The sequence below is a fragment of the Cercospora kikuchii genome (genome assembly GCF_019650295.1).
Source record: "Cercospora kikuchii DNA, contig_00002, whole genome shotgun sequence".
Lineage (NCBI taxonomy): Eukaryota > Fungi > Ascomycota > Dothideomycetes > Mycosphaerellales > Mycosphaerellaceae > Cercospora > Cercospora kikuchii.
Genome location: NW_025408583.1, coordinates 3,137,629 through 3,149,460, shown reverse-complemented (window position 1 = coordinate 3,149,460; position 11,832 = coordinate 3,137,629). Strand labels below are relative to the sequence as shown.

The 11,832-nt window shown below is 55.9% G+C and overlaps 5 protein-coding genes across 5 annotated transcripts; 2 read left to right on the top strand and 3 right to left on the bottom strand.

The window, feature by feature from the left end:
• Positions 1 to 156: 156 nt before the first annotated feature.
• Positions 157 to 1,845, bottom strand: CKM354_000348300 (sphinganine-1-phosphate aldolase DPL1; the record flags this gene model as incomplete). The annotated part of the gene is made up of 1 exon (XM_044798683.1): positions 157 to 1,845. One exon carries the CDS (start codon positions 1,843 to 1,845, stop codon positions 157 to 159), a length of 1,689 nt encoding a protein of 562 aa, XP_044654618.1.
• A 980-nt stretch (positions 1,846 to 2,825) lies between these two features.
• CKM354_000348200 (uncharacterized protein) lies at positions 2,826 to 3,515 on the top strand (the record flags this gene model as incomplete). Its single annotated transcript, XM_044798682.1, has 1 exon — positions 2,826 to 3,515. The coding sequence occupies one exon, from the start codon at positions 2,826 to 2,828 to the stop codon at positions 3,513 to 3,515; it is 690 nt and encodes a 229-aa protein (XP_044654617.1).
• A 409-nt stretch (positions 3,516 to 3,924) lies between these two features.
• On the bottom strand, positions 3,925 to 7,804 carry CKM354_000348100 (uncharacterized protein; the record flags this gene model as incomplete). Its single annotated transcript, XM_044798681.1, has 6 exons — positions 3,925 to 7,002; positions 7,051 to 7,111; positions 7,165 to 7,341; positions 7,393 to 7,453; positions 7,509 to 7,685; positions 7,774 to 7,804. 6 exons carry the CDS (start codon positions 7,802 to 7,804, stop codon positions 3,925 to 3,927), a joined length of 3,585 nt encoding a protein of 1,194 aa, XP_044654616.1.
• A 177-nt stretch (positions 7,805 to 7,981) lies between these two features.
• On the top strand, positions 7,982 to 9,050 carry CKM354_000348000 (uncharacterized protein; the record flags this gene model as incomplete). Its single annotated transcript, XM_044798680.1, has 3 exons — positions 7,982 to 8,518; positions 8,571 to 8,882; positions 8,934 to 9,050. The coding sequence occupies 3 exons, from the start codon at positions 7,982 to 7,984 to the stop codon at positions 9,048 to 9,050; spliced, it is 966 nt and encodes a 321-aa protein (XP_044654615.1).
• A 626-nt stretch (positions 9,051 to 9,676) lies between these two features.
• Positions 9,677 to 11,631, bottom strand: CKM354_000347900 (uncharacterized protein; the record flags this gene model as incomplete). The annotated part of the gene is made up of 3 exons (XM_044798679.1): positions 9,677 to 10,542; positions 10,599 to 10,986; positions 11,158 to 11,631. 3 exons carry the CDS (start codon positions 11,629 to 11,631, stop codon positions 9,677 to 9,679), a joined length of 1,728 nt encoding a protein of 575 aa, XP_044654614.1.
• Positions 11,632 to 11,832: the final 201 nt, after the last annotated feature.

The window sequence follows — 11,832 nt, the reverse complement described above, 5'->3', positions numbered from 1 at the left end:
TCTGTTTTGGACAAGAGAGCTTATTGTGGACTTGAGGAAACTCTGAGACGAGGCGATGTCTGTTGACTTGTACAACATACACGTGGACGAAAACAGGTACATGGGGGATAAGATAGCTTAATAGCAGTGTGTAACATTGTGAATCTGGAAGCTAGGCTAAGCCTTGTACAGTGTGTCCAAGAACCCGGTCGCAAGATGCTTCACGATACTCTTGTCTGGAATACTGCCAGCAACGCCATATAGCGCCGCTGCATCACCTTTCTTGGAGGTGACGTTGCCCTTGCAAGACTCCACGACATCTTCCAAATCCTTGATCAAATCATCGACAGCGTTCGAGACTGGCATGGTGACTGCCACGTGTATTGCTGGTGGATCCTGTAGTGCGTTAAGATGCCAACCCTTGCTAGACATAGCATCGGCAATATCGTAAATGTCCACGTCCAGATGCGGTGTGCTGTGATTATCCTGCGCCCGGAATGCGACAACTGATACCATCGGCTTGCCAATAACCGCAATGCTGTGGCGCAACTTGTCCGAGCTCCGAATGGCATCTTCGATCTGTTTGGCAGCAGAAACGATCTTCAGGCAAGTGTTGACATAGCCATCCTCGCCTAGGCGCATCAGACTTGCCCAGCATCCAGCAATCAGTGCACCAGGCCGACTTCCTGCCATATTCGGCGAAGCATAAACGCCGCCAGTCCAGTCCGGGCAGACATAGTATTGGTATTTGCGCATCTCTGCTGAGCGATAGAGGACTACGCTGTTTCCTTTAGGGGCGAACCCATACTTATGCGTATCGACACTGATAGATGTGACACCTGGGAGGCGGAAATCGAAATCGGGAGACGGGAAGCCTGCCTTGGAGAGGAAGGCGATCACGAACGATCCGAGGCAGCAGTCGACATGAAGGGGCAACTTGTACTTCACAGCCAGTCGCGACAACGCGGGAATGTCGTCCACAATACCGTGAGGGAAGTTGGGCGCTGAACCAACAAGGAGGATCGTGTTTGAGTTGATGAGGCGTCTGACCATTGACACGTCGACTCTGTAGCTTGGTCCGGGACAGTCTACGAGATGCAGCTTGATCTTGAAGTATTCGCATGCTTTGCGGAAAGCCGTGTGTCCGGTCTTTGGCAAGATCATCTCCGGCTCCGTCACCCCTCGTTCGTGGTATGCTTTTTGCCTTGCCGCGAGGACTGCAACAAGAATGCTTTCCGTGCCACCAGACGTAGTGACTCCCGCACCGGTGTCTGCGGGAGCATTGAAAAGTCCCAATGTCATGGCCACGACCTCAGCCTCCATCTTGCGCACACCTGGAAATACGTCTGGGTGTATGGGATTGCTCACACCGAACATTTTAAACGCATCGCCCTGAAGCTCTGCCAGTTCGTCTCCGCCATGATATACTGCGCCGCTGACTCTGCCATCTTCCCACCTGGTGTGATCCATCCCGCCCAACCTTTCCAGCTCGGCACGCACTTGTTCGGGCGTCCATCCTTGCGCTGGTAGTGCTTTGTAGTTGATCACTCCAGGCCCGCTCGGTACGAGTTTGTTCTGCAGATCTGTGATCGCCTTCTTGACGTCTGCTTGGACTTTGGCCTGCACGAAGGGCAGGCTGAGGAAGACGCTGTATAATCGTCGGTAGACATCGCGGTATAAAAGCTGGATCGACCCGATGATTCCGTAGCCACGCAGCCGGAGCAGTGTCTTTCGTGTTAGTCGGAGGAGGAAGAGCGCAAGAAGCAGGTTGCGCAAAGCGTCGACGCTCTGAGATACGATCAACTGGCGACCCTTGGGTGTTCTGACATTGTACTGCTTGCGCAGCTGAGGAGAGAGGAGCGCCATGGCTGGGGCAGTAGGCGGCTACGATGTCGCTTCAGTCACAGTGGAAGCACGATGATGTGACATTATATCGCCACTGTCTCGTTGCGCGTGGTTTCATCGTCAACATTCAAGATTCAAGGTCAAGGATGGATGCCGCGGACAGCGCGGCCGCCCCACCGGACGAAGGCTGTCACATGCCTCCATTTGCCGATACCGAACAATGCATCACTTCTACTGGCCTTCGAGAGCTGCACTATATTTCGTCCCGTTATGGCTCACGAGTGCCATGTGAAGCGAAGCCTCGAGAGCGAGAACGACAGTCCTGCCAGCATGAGCCTTTCGGCCGATGGACTCGAACCAATGCAATGCCAGCTACTCAGGCAACACCTCTGCACTACAATCCGGTCTCGGCGAGCAAGCGGTCACACTGTTGAGAGAAGCTGTAGCCTGGGGCGACAAGAACCTGATGTACGATCACAAGCGTGTCAATCGAGGCCCTAGCACAGAATGCGATCAATGTCAATATTCTCGTACAGATTTCTGACGGAACGACCACTCATCATGTTCTCTCCCGTTCCATCTCTCTTCTCGCACTGCGACAAGCGAAATTCATCATGAGTCTTCTGGTGGTGGCGATAAATGAATTCTCATTCCTCCAACCCATGTCGTGCTTTCCAGCTCGCAGGAGCTGACTTGAACTTGCCACAGACTCTGGTGTAGCAGACAGATGTCACCGCCTTGTCGTACAGCTGACTTCTTACCACGACATGCACAGGTCACGATTTGCACGCAACTCCAAGCCCTGCATTACTTTGACGAAGCCACCACTGCACACAGCGAGCGCAATGGCACATCGAATCTGCTGCCCATCTCGGCGATCAGAGGCATTGACCCCAGAGCTTCCATGCAGAGCACCGATGACGCTTGATGGAACATTGACATTCGCATTTCTGCCAGAGGACCACCCACATGGCAGAAGGTTTCATCTATCACCAGTCGACATGGGCATATTGAAAAGCCCTCGAATCGCAGACAAGATCAGACTGAAAATGAGCAAGAAAAGCTCCAGGACGTTGAAGAAAGAGCTCGATCGACTGGCCGAGCCTCCATACAACGAAGACGCTCATATTTTGACATCCACCGAGGTCCTCGAGATTGCCGAGCCCGGTCAAATGGGCATCGATGGGACAAGAGACCTCGACCACGACAGCGACCACGTACCTTCCAAGACCACACAACGCTTCGGAAGCCTGGACTTGACCGCAGGCGAACTTACTGGTCGTAATATTGTCAGCAGTCCATCTATCTACTCAAGATCGCAAAGCAGAGTCGAAGAGGCGCCACATCAGGACATTGGGACACCGACGGCGAGAAAACTTGCCAGCGCTACAGACACGCAGGGCATGTCCTATCGCAGCATTCTACCTCGTCAGCCATCAATGACCACGCTCACATTTCCACGCTCGCACTCACGACAGCTGAGTAACATGCAGCCACCGCAGCCTGTCAGCAAGCACTCACATCACTTCAGCGTGCATTCGAGAACTTGGAGTGGCTCCACAGAAAGCACCATCTTGCGCAGATTAGAGCAGTCCGCCTTTGATTGTCTGCCTGATTCAACTGTCAGCGCTGAGAATCGTTGGTCGCCGCCTACCAACAAGCACAAGCTCAGCGCGAAGGTCAGTGGCTAGGAGTCGGTGCACAAGGAGCGCCTGTAGCGTGTGCCCGGTTGCTCGGTTGCTGGCAAGAACAATACTTGATTACGCTTCACGAAAAGATGCAACATGCAAGATGGTCACAAGGGGTTCATCGTGATTCCGGACGGAAAAGGCACAATTGGGGTAACATGGGCAAAGGTGTAGGTGGGATGCGGGACAGAGCAATTTGTGCAGAAACATCGTGAGTAGACTAGAGCGTCTATTTTGTGGCATTATTGGAGTACGAGCATTGTATCCAGACGTTGAGCTACCAAACTCATGCAATGGTCAGATGATGACAAAGTGCATTTGGCAGTCCTGATCTCGCCCGAGCTCGAGCTCGAGACCTGTTGCCATTTTGTGACCCCAAAGTGAGTCGTCGCATCGGACATGCCGAATTGCTTTAGATGACCTTGTAACGACCACCGCCACCAGAGCGAGCCTCTGCTTCTTGGGCTTGGATCGTGCCCTCAGTCAAATGGCGAGACAAGTCGCGCATTGCCGACTGCACAGCAATCTCGGTGTCTCCCTCAACCAGAATGTACAATTTGGGTGCGTCGTTGGGACCAACCTCTTTGCCTGGCGGGTAGTACTCTCCCTTCGAAGTGATAGAAGTGCCCGTTGCCTCGAGAATCTTCGCGACGTTCGTCCGGTTCGTGACAGCCCAACGAGCCTTCTGCGGGAAGTCGTTGATCTCCAAGGTGGAATGGAAGGCACCTGCATCAGGGCCACGGTTGTCGATTGGAGCTCCGGGGCGCGTCGCTCCTTTGGTACCCAGACGACCATTGATGGCAGCTGCAGCGGCCGCCGCTTTGGCAACAGGATCGTTGAGTGCAGGAGTATTGGCGGCTGGAATTTCCGTCTTCTGCACCTTGAGCGCGTTGCTCAGATGAGCTGCCAGATCACTGCGCATGATATCGCCAGTACTCTTGGGCTTCTCCTCAGACTGCTCGGCCTGTGCATCGCGCTCTGTGACCTTGCCTGCAGCCTTGGCAACAAGCTTCTCGACCTCGGTCTCTTTCTTGTCTTTGTCCTTCTTGCCATCATCTTCCTCGTCTGGCTCGTCGCCCGTCCTGTAAAGGTTCTTCTCGCGTGCGCGCTCGGCAGCGCGCGCGGCGTCAAGCCTCTCAATGCCATGACCGCCGAACCCAGAGCCTGCCTTGCTCGCCTGTCCCGCCTGCACCTTCTTCTTGTGCGAAGCTGCCATCTCTTTGAGCGTCTCCGGCACCTCCTGCTTGCTGTCCTCGAGGCAGCGTACCAGAAATGGGGCATAGTGTTCTTGCTCTGGTGTCAGGAAGGTTACTGCAGTACCAGTGTTGCCAGCGCGGCCTGTACGACCAGCACGATGCACATAGTCTTCGCCATGATTAGGGGAGTCGTAGTTGATGACCAGCTTCAATTGCTTGACATCGAGACCTCTGGCGGCCACGGACGTTGCCACCATAATAGGGATGGCTCCTGCCTTGAAGTCGAGAATGGCTTGGTCACGATCAATCTGCTCGCGACCTCCATGCACTGAAACACTCGTATACCCCTTCTTGTGCAATTCTTTGAAGATCTGGTCGGCTGTCTCTTGTCTCTCCACGAATATCAGAGATCGCGCGTCCTCGTCCGCTTCGTGTAAGTTGCCAAGCAACTCAAGCACACGTCGGAACTTGGTTTCCTCAGGTCTGACTTCGATCATTTGTGTGATCTCAGCCGCAACAACGCTGCGGCCACCGACCACGATCTCGATAGGTCTTGTAAGAGCCTTCCGAGCAAGAGTTTCCATCTTCTTGGGGAATGTTGCCGAGAACAGTACCGTTTGACGGTCAGGCCGTATGTTGCCCAGAATTCTCTGGATTTGCGGCTCGAATCCCATGTCGAACATGCGATCAGCTTCGTCAAGGACCACATAAGTGACTCGTCGCAAATTGGTGACACGTCCTTGGTTAGCAGCAAGGAGATCAATCAGACGGCCTGGCGTACATACCACCATCTCGGCACCTCGCTTGAGTTCGGCAATCTGATCTTTAATGGGCGCTCCGCCGTAGGCGCAGACACCGCGCAAGTTGAGCGCCTTGAGGTAGGGCTTGCATTCACGGTGAATTTGTACAGCAAGTTCTCGAGTCGGCGCCATTATCAGTCCAATGGGACCCTCCAGGTTTGCCACTGGACGTTGGTCTTTGATATGCCTGAACATGGGCAGAGTAAAGGCCAAAGTTTTGCCGGAGCCTGTCTTCGCGATTCCAATGGTGTCGCGACCAGACATGATGGCTGGCAGCGCCTGTGACTGAATTGAGGTTGGCGATTCGAATTTGTTTGCTTTGATGACATCCAGAATCTGGGCGCCGAAACCACATTGCGACCATTTCGTGATCGGCTTAGGCTGGTCGATTCCCCGAACGGTAATGTTATCAAGTTCGGCTCTCAAGGTCGTGACATCCTCTGCGCTCATCTCTGAGACCTCAGCAGACTCGCGGTAGAAATTCTTTTCAAAGTCTTCATAATCAACCTTGCTGTGATCGACCGCTGCAACCTCCTTCTTGTTGCGTTTGCCTCCGCCTCTCAACAAATCTTCCGGATTTTCACCAACAGCATCAAGGTCAGGGCCATCGTCCTCGTCAAAGAGTTGTGGCTCGCGATTGCTTCGCTTTCCAAGACTGCGAGGACGTGGCTGGCGCTCAATATCTTGGTCGAGATTGTTCATGAACGCATCCAGAGGGTCAACTTCTTCGTCCACTTCCATCGCTTCTGGTTCGTTTCCAGCTGGCTGGCCGTTCTGCTCTGAGCTCTCGGTATCGGCCATTGCGATGTCCTGTTGCTCAGCATGTGCTTCCTCGGCACGTTTCTGAGCTGCCAAGCGTGCTGCCTCTGCCTCTTCCTCGTCACTACGCAGCTCGTCATGATCGTCGTCATCGTGTTCGTCGTTAGCGCTGTCAGGTACGGTAGACCCATCAGTCGCTTCGAGGGCAAGATCAGGAAGTTTCCTAAACTTTCGCTGCTCGCCCTCGTCCTCGTCTAAAGCATTACCGGTCTTGGAAACGTTTGGCTTATCTGATTGTCTGTCGTTTGCAGCCTTGTTGAGGCCGAACCCAGTGATTTTGGCATCAGCTGCGCCCAGCACGACCGGTTTGGATGGAGCGCGTTTTGCGATTAAAGCATTGTCCGCGCTAGTACCAGCAGGAATGGCAGCGTCATCGCCCAGAGTGGCATTTGGGACCTTCGACTTCTTGTCAATTTGCTTCTTGATAGCTTTTGGATCGAACCTGGGCTGAGATGCTGATACGGGCGTGGACGGTTGCTGACTGCTGGTTGGGGATGCGATGTCGGCGGTCGTTGGAGTCCCATCACCGGCGGCAGGCTTGCCGGCTTTTGCCGCTTTCCAGGCCTGGACTCGGGCGAGCTTCTCTGCTTGAGCTTTCTTCTTCTCGGCCTCTTCAGCGGCTCTAGAGGGGGGTCTCGAGCCATCGCCGTTCGCGGTTCCTGGTCGTGAGGATGTCTGTACAGTCAGCGGAGTCCTTAGCACAAAAGTTCGAAAGACACATACCTCGCTGCGTCCCGGAGAATCGGTTCTCTTGCGCTTCGATTGCCTGTCGTCGTTACCATGCCTATCGTCGCCTTCGCGCGGACGACGACGTCCATAGTCTCTGCTGTCTCTCACCGGAGATTGTTGTCGTCTCGAATGGTGTCTGTGATCCCTTGACCGCTCACGGTCCTGAGACTCTCTGCGATAGCTGCGATCATCGCGTGGGCGCCTGTCGTATCGGTCACTGCCGCGATCTCTCCTATCCCAATCGCGTTCGCGCTCTCGGTCACGCCCGTGGCCATCGTAGCGGCGCTGTACACTGGTCAGCGAGTATCGAAGGGGTCCGATTCGGGGGTTTCTCACATCTCGACTGCGGTCACGGTAGCGGTCGCGGTCGTCACGCCGGTCGCGCGCGTAGTCGCCCCTGCGGTCTGGTGAGCGGGCCATGATCCGGCCTCAGGAGTCGTCCGGCGTCGTACCCGCACACTCCTTCGTTTCCACAATGCCTTGATGTCCGCCCAGTCCTCCGCTACCAAAAGCCGCGACCAAATTCTGATTTCTGTTTCTCGCCCAAATCGCCGCACTGCCGCTGCCGCCGCCGCAGTTTCTGTCCAGTCTTACCTTGTAAAGAAGATGCACGCTGAGATCCAGGTGTGCTGAGGGGGAAGCGACAACAACAACGCCCGTGGTCGTGTATGCCGGGGCCCGATGAGGTGACGATGAAGGTGCTCGGCTGAGAAGCACACGACACGGCAAGTCGGCGGGCAAGACGCATGGTTGCCAAGATTTGACGCTAGCCTGGATGGAGCTTTCCGAAGCTTGCTGGTAGGCCGCATGGCTGGTCAGGTAGCTCGCGCGCGATCAATGCGATACTAGTAAACAGTACAACAACACCGCTACCACTACGCAACACCGGCTCTCTCGCCGCCACCGCCGCCATTACACCGGCGCAATGCTCACGCGTGTGGCGTTGCGCTTCTCTGCGCGCTCGCATCTGCCAAATGTGCTGCCCCGTTGCAATCGCGCAGTCCCCAGCCCCCTCGTCCTTCCGATCAGAACATATTCAACGCCTGGCCGGCCCAAGAGCGTTGTTGGCGAGCCGTCACGTCCGGTAAAACGCGCCGTCAAGAAGGCTGCATCGAAGCCCCGCGATGGCACCTCGGCCGCAGAGAAGAAGGTCGCGGCCAAGAAGCGCAAACCAGCCGCCAAACGAGCAGTGACGCCTGAGGAAGCAGCGCAGAAGGCCGTACGTGACGCTACTCGCAAGGAGAAGGCTACAGAGCGCAAAGCAGCTATCAAGAAGAGGACAAAGCTCCAGGATCTTAAGGCCACTGCACTGCCCGATGCTCCCAAGAAGACAGCCTTTCCCTCGGCATACCTAGCGTTCTGGGCAGAAGCTGTCAAGGAGAGGAAGGCAAATCAAGGCGTCAAGGAGCGCATCAAAGAAGCTGCTACGGAGTGGAAGCAAAAGTCCGCCGCAGACATCGAGGTACAAGGTCCCCCATTTCTACCGCTGCCACCCCTCTGACCATAACTTGCAGCACTACAATCACTTGGCACGCACGGCCAATGAAGCCGCAGCAGCAGAATACAAGCGATGGATCGCATCGCATTCACCAAACGAGATTCGCCTCGCAAACCTGGCTCGCGCTCAATTGCGTCGCCAATACCCCACGCAAAAGGGGAAATGGGCAGAGCTCTCTGACGAGCGTCGTCCGAAGCGACCCACAACCGCATATCTGAACTTCAATGTCGATCGACAGAGCAGCGGCGACTTTGCCAACATCAAGGTCACCGAACGTAGCAAGCTCATCAGTCAGGAATGGAAGGCGCTCAGCCAGAATGAGAAAGATGTATGTGTAAATTTCCTCTGCTCATTCACATTGTCTGCTAACCTGTTACAGAAATATCAGCGTTTGTTCGAGCAAGACAGGCAACGTTACGAGGAAGAACAAATTCAGGTATATGGCCAAGCCACGCCACGACGCAGGAAACCCGCCGTTGCTGCAGTTGCCTCCTGAGTCTCCTTACGCCAATCCCGATTTGTAAATGTTCGCGACAGTTCGCAATAAGTTCACGACCTTGATTACGCGTGTGGGGGATCTGTATCTGTTTGTCGATGCTGCTTGACACCGCGAGGTGTCCTTGTAATGATGATCGATTTCCATTTGTCGTTTGCCGCTGGAGGAGTGAGCGACGAGGAGACATACTCAGGCTGTATGTTGTTGGAGCCTTTGCGCGCTATGCTTGATACAGTGAAAAGGTGTGGCAGGTCGCGCCTGTACCGCATGTACCATAGCGGCAGAATCTCTCGTGTAACAGTAAATAGCAGCAACCACATGACCATTCTCCTCAGAAGCACATGCTCTCCTTCACCAGGTCCAAGGTCAATTGCACAGGGATACATTATCGAAAAGTGGGACTTCCAGGAAACTGTCGCATCGAGCATATTTCAAAACCACACCATGCATCATCCATTGTTACAGCTGGGGTATATCGTACAATAAGCTCTCGAAGCTGCTGAGCACTCAAAACTGTTGGTATCTCTGGACAATACCGCACGCCCGCCATGCTGAAGCTAGCGCCCAATTTCCTGTCCACAAAAAGTCTGCCAAGTAGGTACAAGAAATGAAATAGTCCTCGCATTTTATTGCTTCTGCAGTATCCAAGAGCGGATGGCCATGGAGCAAATCCTCTGGATGACCTGGGTGGTGCCTCTTTGGTCTTCTGTCTCCACGAACTGTTGAGCAACCCGCAACTTGCCGACCGGGTCGTTGGGGTCGTTACTCGACGGCACGAGGTGACGCTGTGGATGCCATTCAGGTATGCGCCCTCCCAGGTGCCGCGCTACCGCTAATGAGTACAGAACATCGCGGTTCTCCAGCATGTGAAGTAGATTGCGCATAGTGCCGAGAGCATCGTCGATTTCCCTCTGCACATTCGTAGTATCGTCTCGAGTGGCCACAAATCTAGCAAGCTGATGCCAGAAGGATCGCTCGTTGAACTTCTGATTGACCGCTGCGCTGTCGCTTCCGGGTGGCATTGGAGGCTGCTGCTGTGGTGGAGGCGTCACGCGGCTTGGATCCAGATACTGTCCTGTGAGAAGGTTTTCCACGACGTCCAGCCGAGGAAGCAGCTCTTGCACCGCTAGGTCATTCGCGGCGCCATTGGTCATACGGTGGTAGGCGCGAGGCATGCTGGCCAGCAGCCACACCAGGCGCGCTTCTAGTGACTGAGTCTGTCTGGCGTTCGCATCTTCTCGCGCTTTGAACTGCTCGACGCACTGCGAAACGAAGTCCTGGAGAACCGCATCGCGCTGGAGATGCAACGGGCCCTGCTGCGAGTACCAGGTTGTTTCAAACAGGCGGTCGAGTCCTGCGGCATAGTGGTATTTGAAGAACGTCTCTGTTTCCTGTTGAGATGCTGGAGACGAGGGAGGAGGCGCTTCGCGCAGGTTGCATTTTGGCGGAATGTCGTTGAGTGAACAGAGCTCTTCTACGGGTACCACACGCACTGAGATGGGACCAGTCAGACATGGCGGCAAGGTGAGGGGACCGGTCAGTGCTTACCTCGCCGCGTCGGCTGTAACGAGCTGGGGTAGTTGTTGTTGTTGTTGTGATGTGGTGCCATGTGCGGGACGTGTTCGCCACCGGCCAGTGCTGGGTCGAGGGGCGCGGCGTGGTTGTAGTGAGATTCGAAATGAGGCTGGTCGCAGTGAGGCATGGCGGCAGCGGGGATGAAGTTGCCTCCAGCGCCTGGGAAGGCTGGTGGCGCGCCGTACTGGTTCGACGACACGTGGGAGCCGGAGGCTGAAGCAGACGTAGGTGGTGTGTTGTGCACGCTGGGCGCGGGCTGAATGTTGGCCGGGCTGGGCTGCTGCTTGAAAATGGGGTCGTAGCCCAGGCACTCGCGCTTTGATTTTTGGCAGTTGCGACACGTCGGCAGGCCCTCGTCACACTAACTCACGGTCAGTATATAATAGGTTTCAGACGGAGGCTGGCGGTCGTGTGTTTGAACAAGGTGTCGCTTGTTTTTTAGGCCCTCGCTTATGGGCGCAGCCCGCTGCAGAACGCGACCTCGCACCTCGCACAGCACCACGACACGCTCGGGGGCGCGCATCGCACTCACCTTTATGCGCCGCTTGCGACAGGTCAGGCAGCCGGTCTTGGTGCGGCGCTTGATCTCCTTCTTGTGTCGGCCGCCCGACATCTGGCGCGCGTCGAGCTGGGGCTGCGGGGGCAGAGGGTAGCGCATCACTCCGTTCTGGCCGTTCGGCGCGACATTGGAGGGCATGGGCGCGGGCGGCGGGTACTGCTGGTGGTGGTATTGCGGCGGCGGATAGGGCGGCGCGTGCTGCTGGTGCGGCGGCAGCGGCGGCGCAGTGCCATTGCTCATGGTCGCGGGCGGCGGAGCATAGGAGGGAGGGTGCGACTGCATGCCGGGCTGCGCGAGGTATGATGATTGCAGCGGAGGCAGGTTCAGCGTGGCTTCTGAAGGGTGTGGCTCCAAGCTCGGCTGTGGCGGCGGCTGGAGGGCATGCTGGTGCTGCTGCTGGTGCTGCGGATGCTGCTGCTGCTGCTGCGCGTGGTGGTGGTGCTGCATGCTGGCCGTCGCGCTGCTCGCGGCGAGGCAGAGGCAGAGGAGGGCGAGGCAAGGCAAGGCAAGGCAGGCAGTCTGGTGTTTGCAGAGTGAAGACGGCCGGCTCGTCTGTCCTGCAGCATATACAACTTCGCGTCACACTTCCTCCCATAGCGCGATGGGTTCAGCACTACTGTCCGAGGCGTCGAGCGGGCAAATCACACG